This window comes from Diabrotica undecimpunctata, chromosome 6 (genome assembly GCF_040954645.1).
Source record: "Diabrotica undecimpunctata isolate CICGRU chromosome 6, icDiaUnde3, whole genome shotgun sequence".
NCBI classification, from domain to species: Eukaryota; Metazoa; Arthropoda; class Insecta; order Coleoptera; family Chrysomelidae; genus Diabrotica; species Diabrotica undecimpunctata.
Genome location: NC_092808.1, coordinates 136,352,026 through 136,369,832, shown reverse-complemented (window position 1 = coordinate 136,369,832; position 17,807 = coordinate 136,352,026). Strand labels below are relative to the sequence as shown.

At 33.7% G+C, this 17,807-nt stretch overlaps 1 protein-coding gene across 4 annotated transcripts in view; it reads right to left on the bottom strand.

The window, feature by feature from the left end:
- The window catches only part of kay (transcription factor kayak), a 126,230-nt gene that overhangs the window by 12,116 nt on the left and 96,307 nt on the right, over positions 1–17,807 (bottom strand). For 3 of the 4 annotated variants that reach the window (XM_072535512.1, XM_072535510.1, XM_072535511.1), the window contains exon 2: positions 4,199–4,364. In XM_072535512.1, the coding sequence (XP_072391613.1) occupies positions 4,199–4,364 (166 nt within the window). Of the gene's footprint in view, positions 1–4,198; positions 4,365–11,730; positions 12,016–17,807 lie in introns of those variants that run through there. The other variant, XM_072535513.1, reaches the window with a different exon arrangement.

The window sequence follows — 17,807 nt, the reverse complement described above, 5'->3', positions numbered from 1 at the left end:
AATCACGCCAAGTTTCGAAGGTAAGTATATCCAGAATGAGTTCAAAAAAATAACAAAAGTAATCACGAATACGGTTGCAACGAACACAATGTTATGCCTAGGGATTATTTTTGATGGCACAGACTTCTACAAACCATAGATTTTTCTGTTTTTCAACAACGAATAAAATGCTGTTTGCAAAATTTTTACATCATAACGCTGAAAAAGTTATAGAGGGAAAACTTACAAATTTTGAAATTGACAAAAAGTTTGCTACGCTTATTAGTTTCATTATAAGTCTGTTAGCCTTAGTGGCACACCTATAGCAATAGATTACACTCATCTATATAAAAAGCAACTTCAGTAAACATTTCAGAACATACTTTTTTTTAAAATACATGCAGTAAATTCCGAATTTTTTTTTTTTTTTTATTGAAATTAACAATTCTACATCTTACAAACTATTAATTAATTTAAAAAAAAATAGCCTGAGGGGATTCTAATATATTGGAAAATAGTATATTTATTGAAAACAACTTCGAAAAATAATTTAAAAGTCGTCTGAGAAGTCGAGGCGTCTAGGAAGTTAAAAATAATGGGGATTTGCCCACATTCATCGGCAAATTTTAGAGATATTTTTATAATAATAAAATTAATACAAATGAATTTTAGCGGATGTCTACATTATTTTAAAAAACAATGGGCACCGATAACAAAATTTTTATCAAACGATTTACAGCAATGAGTAAAAAAACAAAATTTTTATACTTAATAAATATTTTGTTGTGTATGAAAATTATTAATTTTTCGAAATGTTTTCATGTTGTCTATTTCTGTAAACTATAACCATATTTTTGCACTTTTGATCAAATTTAAGATGGAATGAAGTACCGATATATCTGAGGAAGATGAGAGAGCTGTAATATTTACCGGCATTGGAAACTCATTATGAATTAGTTCTTGATAGATAATTACAGAAACCTGACAGTTCAGAGAGCATTCGAGGAATATATGATTTAGATCACCAATGGATAAGTTGTCACAAATACATATAGGAGAGTTAATTTTTCCAATTTTATATAAGTGTGATGGAAAGCGCATTTAAATTTAAACGAGACATTTGTGCTCTAATTAAAGGTAAACTGAGGAACGTTTTTTGGAAGTGTAGGGTGAATGCTTGAATAATGATTTGTAAATTTATTTGTAATTTTTTTGTAATCAGCTTCCCATTTCCAAATAATCTTAGGTTTGATAGCATTATTCAAATCTTTTGGATTAAATACTTTATCAATATGGTGGCAACTGTGAGTATTTTTGCGGCCATATCCGCAATTTCATTACCTTCGACTCCGCAATGTTCTTTCGTCCAAATAAACGAAACATTATTTTGCTTAAGATCGATAATTAATATTGTCAGTCTCTTGTGTGTCTTTGTTGAACCAGTGTTCTTCATGCAGATAGGCTATTGATATAAGAAAAACCGGAGTAAAGAGAAGTATACAGCAATCACCAACCAGATGGTCGAAAAACTAAACAAGTAATCCAGAATAGAGAAATATTAAGTGCAATCATGGTAAAAAGTGCAATAAGAACCCGGAAAAACATCAAAATTTGTGTAGAATAAAACATTTCACAGATTGGACACTAAATCCTCATGAACTACCTACTTATTCTATCTTAGAGACCACGATATGACTGTTATTAAAAATGTTGGGTAAATTTTAACATTTAGTGGACTTATAATTTATTTTGATAATATTTTCGTTCCACTTCACTTTTATTTTTTTATTAACCAATTTCACTGAATGTAAAACACCAAGTCACTTTCATAAGTGACTCCATTTATAATATTGTTACCACGAATTAAACTTTGCAAAAACCCCAAGTCTAAAGACATTTTTTTTCTTGTACATTTTCATGGAATTACATTTTTCCTGCAATCTTCAACGTATACCTATTTCGCAACTGTTTTTCTTATATGGTGTCTATAAAAATGTAAAAATAAAAGCTGATATTATCCATTCGTTCCGTAGATGCTTGACGCACATTAGTAAACCTGAATTAAATCTAAATAACTATGGGAAAATACTAGTGAGGATAACAAAAACAAAGAAATTGTCATTCCTTATCAAGGTTGAGCGTATCGTTAAACTTCAATGAACATTAGCCTAATACGGAGATAGTTTTTTAAATGTATTTATACAATAAGCTATTGTTAATAAAAAAAATGTCAAGGAAAGTTTTGTGTTAGTTTTAATAACCGTTTTATCTGTTATTTTATATTTAGGCTGCTGTTATCAATACTTGTTGTCAGAAAATTATTTATTTTTAGGATAAAATTAGAAGAAAAGATTTTGACGTAATTATTGATAACTATTTATACACTTACTCCAGTCGTCAGAGACGAAAATGCCACTGAACCTCTAAAAATCATACGAACAAGCTTAATTTTGCCGAAAATGTCAATTTTGGGACGCTAAAAAAGATGCAAAAAACAAAAAACAAAAAGAGAAATCAAACGATTTCTACCTGGCGAAACCGAATTCAAATTTTTACCACTGTGCTTACTAAAACTTGCGAAGCAAACAGCTTGATAAATTACTCGGCAAGGCAATCTAAAATTGCATTCCACATGCCGTTCATCATGGTCAAAATTCGTAGTGAATTCAGTTTCTGGTACTCCAACCGAAGTAAAGTAATAAAACATAATGACGGTATTAGATTTTTGCTTTGATACAGGGCAGCGACAGCCGCTTATACGTATTTCGACCTCTTTAGGTCTCCTCAGAGCGGTATAGCCACTACTCTGAACCAAAACAAAAATCTTTCCCGTCCTAGACAATAGTTATCAAAATAACTATATACGGACGTAACTACGCCATCTAAAAACAAAAAGAGAAATCAAACGATTTCTACCTGGCGAAACCGAATTCAAATTTTTACCACTGTGCTTCCTAAAACTTGCGAAGCAAACAGCTTGATAAATTACTCGGCAAGGGAATCTAAAATTGCATTCCACATGCCGTTATCATGGTCAAAATTCGTAGTGAATTCAGTTTCTGGTAATCCAACCGAAGTAAAGTAATAAAACATAAATTATGTTAAAGATAAAGATAATTTTGAACAAAAACGTTTATTAGCACTTTTTGCGTAGAATGAACCGTTCTCTAAGAAACAACGCTTGAAGTGACCGGCGATTTTAAATGTCAGTTCCGCGCGCGAAATCAATGTTAAATAACATTTTTTTTTACGTTTTTACCCTCCTATAAGTGAGGTTTTAAGGGGAAGCACGGGGGGTTAAAGAGGTAAACTTTTTTGCATCTTTTTAGGGTCTCAAAATTGATATTCTCTGTAAAATTCAGCTTGTTCGAATGATTTTTAGTCAAATCTCTGCGTACAAACAAAAAATCTTAAATGATTCGTAATGACAGTACGTAATTAAAGCCGTGAGGTCTCAGACGTATTCGGTTTTCGAATTCGTAATATTTTCCGAATCGCGCACCCTACCGGTTCGAACTCAAGTGTAGTGAACGTCTCAGTGAATGTCTCATAACGAAATATTCAGTGTCAGTGATCGGTTGTTTAGTTTTTATCTAGACTGCTAAAATTAGGCAGAAGATGACGGTAATTTTAGCGATGTTGAATCTGACAGTGACTTTATACTAAGTGAGCACGAAACAGACAGTAAAATCCAAGCAGGCGATGAAGAAGAACCTCTACCTGAACAAGAACCTTACCTGAAGAACGTGAAAAGTTTTTCTATGGTAAAAATCGCTTTAGATTGTCGAAAAAACTTGTACATCCTAAATCAATCCGTACTTTAAAACATAGATTTGTCCAAACGTCCTAGAGTTATTTTAGAATGGACTAAATTAGAGATACGTCTTTCAAAACACGGACAAAGATTTTGTCTACTTACAGTCTAGCTATCTTCGTAATATGGATAAATGGGTAAGATAGAACTCAAAGCTTTTATTAGGTGGACAGATTTCGATATACAAACAGATTGCGTTTTTTCTTATGTATTTGCGATTTCACGACCCTGACAAAAGAATTGATAACTAAAAACAGATCCTTTGGCATCCAATTCTGAAATTCTCAATGATCAACTGTCAAAAATTGCATTCAATTGGAAGGACAGCTTAATCCCAAAAACGACCCAACAAACGTTTGTACTCTCGTATTACCCTTTTATATAAAAATGTTTCTTTCAACTTACCTAAAGAATGCACTATTGGTGGTACAAATCCCGCTTCATTTTCGTGGCTCTCCGGCTTCGATTGGAGCTCAATAAAAGTTTGCTCAATGTTTCGTAACGTGGTTGGAGTCAAAGTAGGTGTGGTTCGAGTTGGGACTCCGGAATTGAGGCCTTCAAGAGTTATAAACTGTAAATAAAAAATAATAATATATACTTAGTAAAATGTATGTAAAAGTATAAAAAGTTTTAACTTTTATTTTAAATTAACATATTATATATACTAAAACTCATTTATATAAGCTCTCTATGAAAATAATTACTAACACTCATGAAAGTTTTGAGGATCTGATATTAAACAAAAAATATGTTGCCCAAACAATATTCTATGGTGCCAGAAACAGTTCATAATGTCTGTGTAACATGGTATTACACTCCGACCAGTCGAAAGCACGTCTATTAAAGAGGGCATTAGATGATCGTATACAAGATTTATGCTTTCATTGGTCCATATCTTAAGATCACTAAAGAATTACTTGATTTTGCAGATGGATTATTTAATTTTTATTGTTTTATCACATACATTACACGGTTCAATATATATTTACTTCAGAAAGTAGAAAGAAGTTTAGAGTCGAAATCTCGTGGAAATCGGAGTCTTGTTTAAGTTTTTTAGAGTATCTAAACGTAGTAAGAGTGAGATAAATAAGTCAAAGAAACCTCTTGAGTCTTTCACAGTTGGTACGATTTCGTATCGTTTATTCTAAATAGGCTATGTTGTAGGTACAAGTTCTCTTTATATCCCTACATGTTTCATAATATAAGAAATCTGAACTACCAACTGAGATGAATAAAGTTAACAGACAGATAAAATATAAAATATTTATTTGCCAAATAAAGTACCGAATAAGAAGTTATCTGGAAGAGAAATTGGTAGGTATTCTACCTCATTTTCTTTACTTAGTTTAGACATTCAATGTTTTCATAATCTTGATAATTAAAAAAAAGTTCTTCTTCTTCAGTGCCTTTCTCGGTCCGGATGTTGGCGATCATCAAGGCTATCATGGTTTTGTTGACTGCTCTGCGAAACAGCTCCGCGGAGATCATCCCAAACCATTGTCGGAGGTTTTTTAACCACGAGCTTCAATCCGCTTTTCTGTGGCTTGCGTCAGTGTCCACGCTTCAACTCCATATAGTAACACTGGAACAATGTAGCACCTGCAGCACAGCAAGGATCTCAACTTGATAAATGTAGACCGCGCCATTTCAATTCTGGATGTAATCTCTTGAACGTAGTCCCATTGTGAGATGAGGGTAGTTCCGAAGTAAGTGAATCTGTCGACTCTCTGGATCTCTTCGCTACCTGCCATTAGTGTCCCGGGATCTAAATTTGCACGGCTGACAACTATGAATTTAGTTTTCTTAATATTACGGTCCAGTCCGTACGTTACGCTCACAGTTCTCACTCGGTCTAGTAAGGCTTGTAGATAATTTAGGCTGATTGCTAGTAACACAGTGTCATCGGCGTAGCGGATATTATTGATTTATTCACCGTTCACTTGCAGGGTTATATATTGAAAAGAGTCAACGAGAGCACACAGCCTTGCCTTATTCCTCGCATGATCTTCATTCGGTCGGTCAGCAGGTCTTCGACCTTGACTTGAGCACGCTGGTTCCAGTATAAATTCATGATGATCCGAATGTCCTTCTCATCGAATCCTACTCTTTGTAGGGCGGCGAGAAAAAAAGTTCTTCTCACGGCGCCGTCTCCTTTCGAAGGTTGGCGATCCAAAAGGCAATTGTAGTTTTGGAAACTGCTGCGCGAAAGATTTCTGCGGATGAGCGGTCGAACCATCTCCTCAGGTCTTTCAGCCACGAGTTCTGGCGTCTTCCTACTGATCTCTTGCCCTGTACTTTGCCTTCCAGTATAACTTGAAGTAATTCATATCTTTCGCCTTTCAACACATGACCCAAGTATTGCATTTTCCTCTCTTTGATTAAAAAGGTTAGTTGTCTTGAAAGTCTTGAAAAAACGGTAAATGGAGATAATAGAAATGGGTTGATATTTGGAGATTCTGATTATACAGTGAAGCCATTTTTGAGGAGTCCACTAAACTATTCATGAAGAAAATTTCTATCTATAATGAATTCCACATTAAAATCACATCTGTAACAGAACTGTGTATGTATGCAAGAGAAGGTTTAGTTACTTTAGGTACTATTTTATCTAATTGAAATGGCTGTAAAGTTGAAAAGATTCAACCGTTCTAATCTACAGCAACATTCTATAACCTAGCGAGAGATCAAAATAAAGACAATTTTGAAGATGAATTGCTAAATGACGACGCTATTGAGTTATGGAGAAACCTGGAGAAATTGCATAATTTAATTTATTTCTGACATTACAAATTGTATAATCAAAACAGATATTAAAACATTAGTGTGATTTCTTTGACAATTAATTTAAATATTGGTGTGTTCCGAAATAAATGTTACGTTTATCTTACAGATAAGTAACCGCAACATTTGACGTGAATAGACCCGTACATTTTATTCTATGAATAAATGTCTATCCTCCAGATAACTATCTGTCAAACAGGACAATATTTATCTGGAGGTGAAAAGACCGGCCCTTTCATGTAAGAAGTTTATTATTGTAAAAATTTAATTTAAGTTTTTTGATCCTAAAATATTGGCTGCAAATTTGGTGATCGGTAAAAAATATAATACAAAACTCGAGCTTTCCCAACAAATGAATTTCCAAACTAGAATTACGCTGGTTTTTGTACGTAGATCGATTTCATAAGACGACTTTACGCAAAAGTTCAGCGATTCTCCAGAAGTGACTTATTTGTTATGAAAGTTGTACAAGAGAATAAAATATAATTTTGTTTGCGTCCCAGTCTTAAACATGAGGAAGTCAGAAAAAATTGAGTGGAGTGACTGTAGATGGCAATTGATTGGATCCCCCGTCGCATTGTGACGAGCATTTTTTACACCGTGTTTATTTTTGTTTTTGATTACTAAATAATTTCCTTTCATTTAAAATTTCCTTTTTCTTGATTTTTAGTATGTTCATCATCTTGTATATTGTCTGCATTATCACTGAAGTCAGCAAATATATACAACTTAATTATTTTAACGCAGTGGTTATGCTAAATGCAAAAGACAAATAAAAATAAAAACAACGTAGTATCCCCGACGACTAGAGATGTAAGTAAACGTGTATTAAAATTAGATACACGCTAGTAGGAACATTATTCACGCCTATAAATAGACCATTAACTTATAGGAAATAAAAGTTGCGAGTTCGCCAATGTTTTTTACTATTGACGAAAATAGATGTGCACAGTACGACAAAAACAAACTTCTTAATACCAATTAATCGCTTCAGAGAAATACTGAAACGTCGATTTTTCGAAAATCAAAAACAAGTTATATCAGCTATGAAAATAACAGAAATGTAACATTATTTTATCAGTGCAAACTGTTTTGGTTTTTATTAAAAATTAACTCCAAGTCCGCAAATGGATAAATTGGCTAAAGCAAATTTTGTTCTAGAGTTTTTATAGAAGTCAATACTTTTTGAGTTATTTACGAATGAAAATGTTCACTTTTCAAAATAAAAACCTCGTTTTCAGACGGTTTTTCACAAATAACTAAAAAAGTAAATATATTAGGGAAAGAAATATTCTTAGCAAAAATGTAGCTTATAAAAAAACAAAAAAAAAATGGTGTACTTATGAAGTCTGCAGACCAAGTAGAAGCAGAAAGTAGGTTTTTATTTGTCAAGTTATGTTAGTTAGTTCTATTTGGTAACTTATTTGTAAGATATGGCTGTTCAAAGTTTGCATACATTCATGATTAATGACTAGATCAAGCCCATTAAACTACAACCCTTTCAAAAACAAGGGTTTCAAAAAATTAATTTAAGATCGTATTGCCCTTTCAAAACCTATAAAATGGTAAGTGCTTCATAGCTTAAAAGCTAACCGAGTTATGAGTAAAAAACCAATCATATATTTTAGGAGATATAAGAACGGGTATACTGGAGCGTTGTAAGATCCACATAAAGGTCGATTCTCACTATACGTTCCGTTTACTTTCCATATCCGTGGCTTTCCATTTACATAAAATATTATTAAACACAAATCATATAGTATATGCCCACTTTCCGTTCCGTTTACCTACCATTCCCGAAGCCTCGCGTTCAAGATTACCGGCCACGTATTTTTTCTGCGACAAGCTGCGACGTGTCGGGTATGGAATGGATAGTGCGAATATTATTACATCGCGATTCAGTCTAAGTTGTTAAGATAAATATGAATGACGAAAAATTGATAGAACTTGTCAGGCAAAATAATGCCTTATATGATTTTGCAAATAAAAAATATAGCGACGATTCATTTAAAGACAATATTTGGTCAGCTATTGTCAAGGAACTCGATGCCACAGGTAAGTAAATTTTAAATTATTTATTTGTTTATGTGTATAATGCAAAATCTTAGCAACTGTGATACTGGATGACTTAGAAAAAGTAATTTTTGTCTACACAACTGAACGTGGAAGTTGTTTCCATTCTAATTTAAAGTTCATTGAGAAAAACCAGACTTATTATAAGTAAACGCGACGTCTACTGAGAATTGTGGTTAAAATAATGGGAGGTATACGGAACGGGTATGGAAAGTAAACGGAACGTATAGTGAGAATCGACCTTAATGTGCTATTAAGGCCACATACTTTCACCTAACCCATCCCAACTAATAAGGGTTGTTATGATTTTTTTCTAATAGGTGTCGTTTTCACCCCTAAAAAATAAAAATCAACCAACGGCACAAGTCCAACTTTGAAGTGGAGTGTGAGTATAACGTAAATTCAAATTTCCATCAGTGGGGACAAGATATTCAATGATAATGACAACTTATAATCTACGGGCTGAGGTTTAGGGTTAAACTGTGATAAAATCTTAAATTATGTTGTTTAATGTTAATTGATATTCATTCGCGTCATTAAAAGATGATTTGAATAAATTACCCGCTTTAATTTACAATTATACGATTTTTTTCTAATTTTTCACCGCTAAAAAATAAAAAGCAACGGCACAAGTCCAAAAGTGAAGTGAAGTGTAAGTAGTACCTAAATCCAAATTTTCATACAATTCGGTGGTGACACAGAAAATTACACAATACCGCCGTAATTCACGTTCATTTACTGGCCTATTAACCGAAGGATACAAAGCAGCAGAGGTGAATTAGTCTCCAAAAACTACACACCACTTCACATTAGGAAACTAAAAACATATGGTAATGAATAATTTACGTACAACCAAAAAGTAAACGCCAGTCATTCATATTGAAGAAAAGCCGACAAAAGGCATCGGTTCTCGAATCTCCAACAATATGGCAAATCAGAAACAACTCCCAAACAACTATTTATCCCAAGTAGAAATCGAAACGTCAAAATAAAAATATTTTCAAATTGAAATTGGGATGAATTCCCATTAAAGATAGTAAAAAATAAACGAAAATAAAGTCATCATCCAAAGGAATTGGTCATAAAGAGGAAATGAAATAGTATCAGCACAAAGTCTTCCAATAGGGACTTCCAAATGTTGACAGTTGACAGTTGTATATATACATTTACTGTCATTTATTATTGACTATTTTGTCAACTCATCATGGATGAATATAACAAAAAATTGTTTTATGGGTTTTTTTATCAGGTAGCGTTCCGCGCGTTCGTCCATTTTATGGGCCTTATAATCGCATCAGTCTGATTGATACATTTAAGTCCAATGGTTCAATAAATAATCAACCAACACCCTTACTTCGACGAAACACAAGATCTGTCGAAAACATCGCCGCTATATGTGATAATGTGCAGGAAAATCCGATATAGTCGATTTCACATCGCTCAAAAGAAATCGGTTTATCACAGACCAAAATTTACCGAGTCTTGCATCGTAACTTGGCCTACACTGGTATAAAATTCAACTGAGGCCTACTTTTGGATGAATGGGTACGTGAACAATAGAACTGTCGAATGTGGGACGATACCAATGCAGATCAGATCCAAGAGCGTCCAGTGCATTCCAAAGGTTCCGCCGTCGTCGGTCCATATTCTTTGAGAATGACGTTGGCCAGGCCATCACCATCAATTACGAAAGGAATTGGATGATATATGGACACCAACGACATGACATTTCATGTCAGCTCTCGCAGTTGATGGTGATGGCCTGGCCAACATCATTCCCAAAGAAATATGGACCGCGGATGACCGATCCAAATTCATCAAAATGAGAAAGCTCTTAAGCAACCGTCACCTAAGCGTTAACCTCCGATGGCGCGCCACGAAATGCTAAGTACTCTCTACGCTACTTTAAGGAGTTGAAAAGGAGGAAAGCGTTATACCTGGGCCATGTGTTCCGTAATGATAAGTACAGTCTGCTACAGCTTATCGTGGAAGGCAAGATTGAAGGTAGAAGAGGTTTGGACAGAAAGAAGAAATCCTGGCTGAGAAACTTGAGAGAATGGTTTTAAATACCAGAAGCTGCGAACATAATACATGCGGCACAAAACAGAGAAACCTATCGTTTGATGGTCGCCAACCTTAGGTAGAAGACGGCACTTAAAGAAGGAGGACCGATCTTTGGAATACACTGAACGTTCTTGGATCTAATCTGAAAACCACATTGGGGTTTCAACAGAACAGCGCTGCGTGCCACACAGCTCATGCTATATTGGACATTCTGCACGAATGATTTAGTCTCAGATTGCAAGTCTTTATAAATAAAGCACAAACCACCGCAGCCCTCAAAGCAAACAGCCGATGCCATCGATTTACTTCAGTCATGGAAAATTGGACATTTCGGGTGCGCGTCACCTAGAAGCCTCGACGGAGATTTGAACGATATTCCATACCTCGGAAGGCCTTTCAAACGAATATAACAATTCGATGGTAAGAGTATCATACACAATTTTTGTTCGAATTAAATGTAAATACATGGATGGCTTATCTTTCAATTTAAATTTTATAATTGCAGAAAGTCGAAAAATTTTAAAGAATATGACGAGAAAGATTATCTAAATGTATTTATTTTTTGACAATAAAAAATTCAGATAAATCGACAAATAACTGACAAAAGATTGAGGTATACTTCCTAAGAATAACGCTACATATTTCGAAAGACGTTTGGGACTTAAAGTCATACGGACATTAATAGACATATGAGAGTGTTCAAAAATTAAATAATAAAATTATTAGACGAAGTTATCAGACCTGAAATATAGAAGATATGAATCAATGTTTATAATACTTTAGTTATAATGTAAAAACGGAATTCATACAACAAATACGAAATAAAAAATAAACATAAAAAAGATTTGTCCACTGGCAAATAAACATTCCTAACAACAATAATTAGTAGCAACATAGGTTTACTATTACATATTAGTATATTTCAGAGAAATATATTGTTTTCAAAATATACTTATTTAGAAAATTGTTAATTTTACAAATATATTTAATATTTTATAAAATAGTCACTTGTCAATTACCTGCTGATATAATAACTCCTGAGCAAGGAAATGAGTGATTTCCTTCTGATCCAAAAACGCCATTTCGGAGGAAATTATCGTAAGTATGAAAATAAAACACGCAAAAATGACAAAAAAAAAACAAAAATTCGCACGAAAAAACTTGTTGCGTATACGTATGCGTAAAAATTCGTAAAGAAATCGATACTACCGATCGATAGCGATTCGTTCGTTCGTAAAAAATAAAAAAAAGTTAAAAGTCGAGCACGACTTGTCCGAGGCTCGACTTGTCGAAAAATGAAAATGGCCAAGTGGAAATTTTCATTTGTCGCCCACCGAAGCTTTATTTAGATCAGAGGTGGCGCACATTGCGATTATTATTTTTAGCACAAGTACTAGAAGTGCCGAAATCGAAATAATCGCTCTACGCGAAAAAATACGAAGTTTCTATCGAGACTTATATCCTAACAGCCAACTTACTATTTGTTGTTTACTTTCAGTTGACTAGACTGTGAAAAACTTGGGCTCCTCCACCAGATGTTATAGCGAGATCAACGTCCTTTGTGTGTGGATACTCGACACTCAGAAAGTGATGTTGGATTATTGTTATTAATATTATTATTACAGGGAATACCCACCATTACCAACACTTCCGAATGTCATTAATCTTCCTCAATATGCTTTTAATAATTATTCTACAAGGTGAACAATTTTATCAATAAATAGCATAGGGGTACTTGGTAGTGGGAAAAAAAAGATGATTTTAAAACTTACAGCTTACGCCTTCGCGGATTATCTGATGTAGACTAGTTCTCTTTCGCTGAGTTTTTCTTTTTCCATGATTTTATTTGCATGGTTTTCATATCGTTTTACAGGTCCTCCCACCATCTTTTCCTCGGTCTTGCTAGGCTTCTTTCTTCTGATATGTCCTATCCATACCAAGAGTGGTCATTTAATTAATATCTCACTATAGTTTCGTTTCTTAACTCTCTTTCTATGTCTGTGTTTCTTTTTAATCTTTTTTCTCCTTCTATTGTCAGCTCCTAGGATGGTTCTCATTATTTTCCTTGTCTTGTTAAGTTTTCGTCGTCTTTTTTGTTCATCACTGTTCTTTCCATCGCATGTGATAACTGGCCGCATCAATATATGTCTTTATTTTTGTATTTTTACTTAGTTTTATATTTTTAAGCATGTTCGTATCTTCCAAACTCTTTTACAATTCTTTCTTGAATTTTTCCAGGTCAGTATCACGTGGTTAAATGGCATTATTTTCTCAAATTTAAAGCTGTCGATCTTCACGTGCCCCTCTTTACCTTCTTAATGTATTAATTATTGTTTTCAATCAATTTCTTAATTCATTTGTTTTGTAATATTATAGATAAAGGACTTGTATATAAATGGGCTAAAATGTTGTGAACCATACCAATTTCTTCGTACTCATCGTTAGGGTTTCAGTGAGACAGCGGGACAGGTTTTTGTTCCGCGTTTTTGCGTTTGTCCCGCGTCCCGTCCTGCAGATATTTTCGCTGTCCCGTCCGACAGCTATTTTTATTGTTTTTACAAATTTTCTTAATAACTATTATGAATATTGTTAAACATAGATGTACCTTTACTCATCATAAAATTCATATTTTTTGACAAACTGCGTATCCGACTGAAAAAAATTAATATCTGATGTATTTTGTATTTTAGGTTTTAGAACAAGCAGAGTTTTATAAAGAACTTTTTTTCGTAAAACTAAAAATAAAAAAAAGTTCCGTTTGGTGCTGACTTAATTACGACAGTGTATCATAAGCCATACTTGAACAAACAAACATGCTATCCATTTATTTTACAGGATCGCATTGACTGAATCCTCGCTGAGCTGGCTTCTTTGTTTAATCAAGGTCAAGCCGGCTCTTGAAGAGCCTTTCTGCTAGGACGAGCATAGCTTTAATTGATAGCAGCCATGGCAGGAAATTTATCCATAATAGTTGTCTTTCCACCAAGTTAAGATGTCCACGTCTTCTCGTTCTTCTGCTCGATATTGATCCAGTTCGTCGTCAAGACGCACCCTTTTCTTGTACAGTGACAAAATTTTCAGATCGTCCTCGCCACTAGAGGTACCAGAAGAAGACCCAACAATAAATCAAAAAGAATTGTCGAAAACATTGTAACATTTTCTCTTATGCTAAATCTGAATTATATTTGATCCGGGAGCAAAAATCGCTGTAATTTTGTATTGTAAATTTCAGTATTTGACCTAAGAGGGCCGAATGGACAACGAGCCAGAGGACGACCGAGTCTTAAGTATCAAGACAACTTACAGAATGATTTAAAATCTACTGTAGTTAGAGCAAGAGTTGTCAGAGAGAGGGGTGAATGGAGGATTATTCTGAAGAAGGCTTTAGCTCATAATGGCCCTGATGGTGATAAAATTTCATTTATTTAGAATACAAAAACAAATTGAAATTGAATAGTAAGAAAAATAGTATGTAAAAATAATGTATAATTGTCTTTTGAAATTAAAAGTGTTATTAACTGTTTAAATTAAAATTACAAATTAAATGTTTGTAACCTAGGAAACTTAAAAAAAAAAGTAGAGATATAGGTGCCAGAATGTACAAGTCCTAGAAAAAATAGGAGGGATATTTGAAAGATCAATTTATAATCCTTTTATCGCATTAAAATCAGAACGTTTACTGGTGTAAAGGCAAAAAGGCAATAATGTACTATTATTTTATATTAATATTATTTTCAACATTTATTCTCAAAGTTCTTAAAAGATCATCGATATTTTTTTTCAGATAGTCTCTGTTTTATTCCAAATCTGGCAACGGCGCCGTGTTCTATAAGATCATGTACGGAATGTTTAATAAAGGTAATAAAACATACCAGATAGTGCAATTCGATATTTCAAGGTGTTTAGCACATCGATAATCTAGGTAAGAACAAGGATAGCGAGATTTTTTGTATAATTATAGCATTGATACTTTGAAATATATCAATTTTCGTAAAAACAATCAACATATTAAATGCATATACTAAATAAAAAATTCATTTATAACGAAACAAAACCGATAGGAAATATAAAATTTCCCAGAAAAGGTGCTACCGGGAAATTAATTGACTTGGAACATTTTATTATTTTTTAAACTTCTACAGCGATATTGATTTATTAAAATGAATATATACAGATAGGTTGGAAAATCACAATATTTTTTTTATGAAAACACTTCGAATTTATTTTAATTTTTATGATTGTGCGAATCTAACATTTCAACAATATTATATGGTGATATGATATGATGATCATTGATCTAACTAGAAATAACCAGCTGGAAGTAAAAAATGTAGCAGGAGATGAAAGTGGTAAGTCGTTTCAATTACTTGGGCTCTGTTATGGAATACAGGATGCAATCATGTACAATGGCCATGTCAGCAACGGTCAAAGTTACTAAAATCTGAAAAGATACTACGCCTGGTACGGGCGCTAATGTTTTCTATTGCTACCGACGCAACAGAAGCTTGGACCGTCAAAAAGTCCGAGTCACAACGTATAATGGCATTTAAAATGTGGGTCTCTTGTAGAATGATGCATGCTCTGGACAACACACCACATAAATATCTCAATATTAACAGAACTCGACATCAACACTATGCTTACCACAATCATTAACCAAAATAAGTTATTTTGCACACTTAGCCAGACGAAGGGAGGGTATGGGGAGATTGGTGGTTGAAGGAAAAGTAAATGGTAAAAAAAACTCGAGGAAGATAGCCACTTTGATGGTCAGACAAAATAAAGAGCACCACTGTTTATTATTTGTTAGGATTCGTTCGATAACAGCATCTTAAAGTTGATTTTAACTGTATCAAGCAAAATATAAAAAATATTTCAAGGCCATCGTCTGGTTTATCTTGCAGTTGTATATATCTTAGCAGCTGATCGAACATGCGAACTTACAGATTGCCAGGTTTTTATTTGTATTAAAAGTGTAGCAGTTTTGAAATTCAGTAAAACAAAGAAATGATCAGCTACTTTCTGTAGTTCATTTTCCGGCAAAAATCTTTTCACCGTAACTAAGAACAACAATTAAACACATGATGATTTCTACAAAAATCAATTTTATACGATTTCAATATTATATGATTCAGATGCACTCCAAATATGCATGTACCAAAAACGTTTGGTCCTAAAATAATAAAAAGCACACCTTTAAGAGATTTAGCTGATTTTACCTTCTAGGATTGATGTCAGTAGGTAACTTTTCAAGAGAAACGAGACGGACGACGGAATCGCGACAAGAAGTACAAAAAAAAATACCATTTTTGGAACCGATACCCTTTCCCGGAAGTAGTAACTTAAAAGAAATCGAAGAAGAAGTAAACTGAAGTTTGCTGAAAACCCATTACAGGAACTAACATTGTGATGGAATAAGCTAGATAAAATTTCAATAGTGAGGTACTCGCTGTAGGGGTTTATAACAGTAGTTTATAGTTAATCTTCTTATTATAGTGCCCTATAGTGCGCTGGCGAATTATCTCAAGGCCAGACGTCTATCTTTTGCGACATGCAAAAGCTGGCCAGTGTTGTTAATCCAGTTCCGTATATTTCGTAGCCACGACATTTGTTTGTGACCTACTCCTCTCTTGTCCTCAATCTTTCCTTGGATAATTACTTGAGAGATTGCGATATAGTTAATAAAGAACGTTAAATAAACTGGAATCAAAAAGTCACCGAAACCATTGTTTAGTGTTTAGGAAAACTGAATAACTGAAATAATCACAAATATTCCATTAATTAATTGATATTACGCATTACTTTTATTTAGTAACCTATTTTGTGTAGGAATTCCCTACAACATTTTATAACGCATTAGCTTTTATCACACATCTGTAATAAATGTTCCGTGCTTTAGAAAAATAATACTTGGCATTTTTTCGATGATTTGATTTACCCGTTCAATTTATGAAACTATATTTTGTGTTATCCTGTACATCGTAACATCTTTTAAGGTGTATATGAATCAATATGAATATATAATTCAACACACATTTCCTTTTTAAGAATTGAGGAGTGTTTTCACGCGAAGGTCACCATTTTGGCATCTCAAAAAATATGTCGCTAAAAGAAAAGCTGGTATACAATACGCTCTGTTGAATTTTGTTGTTGATTTTATCGAAATGAATAAATAAATACCATTATCAATTCAAATGCAGGAAAAATAAATTTGGGAGGTTTTTATAAGTTGATAACTGGTCGCAATTGGCTCCTCCTAAGATATTATTTGTTTTCTTACATGAGTGGTAACCTGGAAATATCAAAAATGCAACAAAATCACTTGCAACACGAAACTATAGAAACGGTGGTAGAATTCTGCTACTTAGGGTCACTGGTAGACTGTAAAAACAACACATCCAACCAAAGAAATCAGAAAAAGAATATGCGTGGCTAACCGCTGTTATTTTGGCCTACACCCACAACTAGAACGAGAAATATGTCAGACAACAAAGTGCAAATTTTATAAAACAATAATATGCCCAGTGCTCACTTATGGATCGGAAACATGGCCAATGACGACTCGAGATAAAGAGTTACTGCCAATATTTGAAAGAAAAGTATTGAGGACCGTATATGACGGAGTTAACGAACAATTTCGAACTCTATAGACTTTTTGGTGATGCAGATATCGTCTTCTTGTTCTTCTTCCTTCTTGTATGTAGGCTTTAAAGCCTGTTTCTTCTTCAATATTAGCCTCCTAAATTGTTTAAATTATCGCATTAACGAAAATTATTGAAAATGGGGACTATTGTGCCGATCAAGTATTTAACGCTGATGAAACGGGACTGTGTTGGAAAAAAATGCCTAACCGTACTTATATCGCAAAGAATGAAAAATCTGCAAGTGGACATGAAGCAAGTAAAGATCGAGTAACATTATTACATACCTTGTAGCAATACATCAGGAGTTAGGATGTTGAAACCGCTCTTAATAAATAAATCTCAGACCACGTGCTTTCAAAGGCAAAGATTTTCATTCGAAGTAATTTATCATGCTGCCTATTTCTTTTAATTTCTGTGAACTTTTTTGTTTTTGTCTTGGTTTTATGTAATTT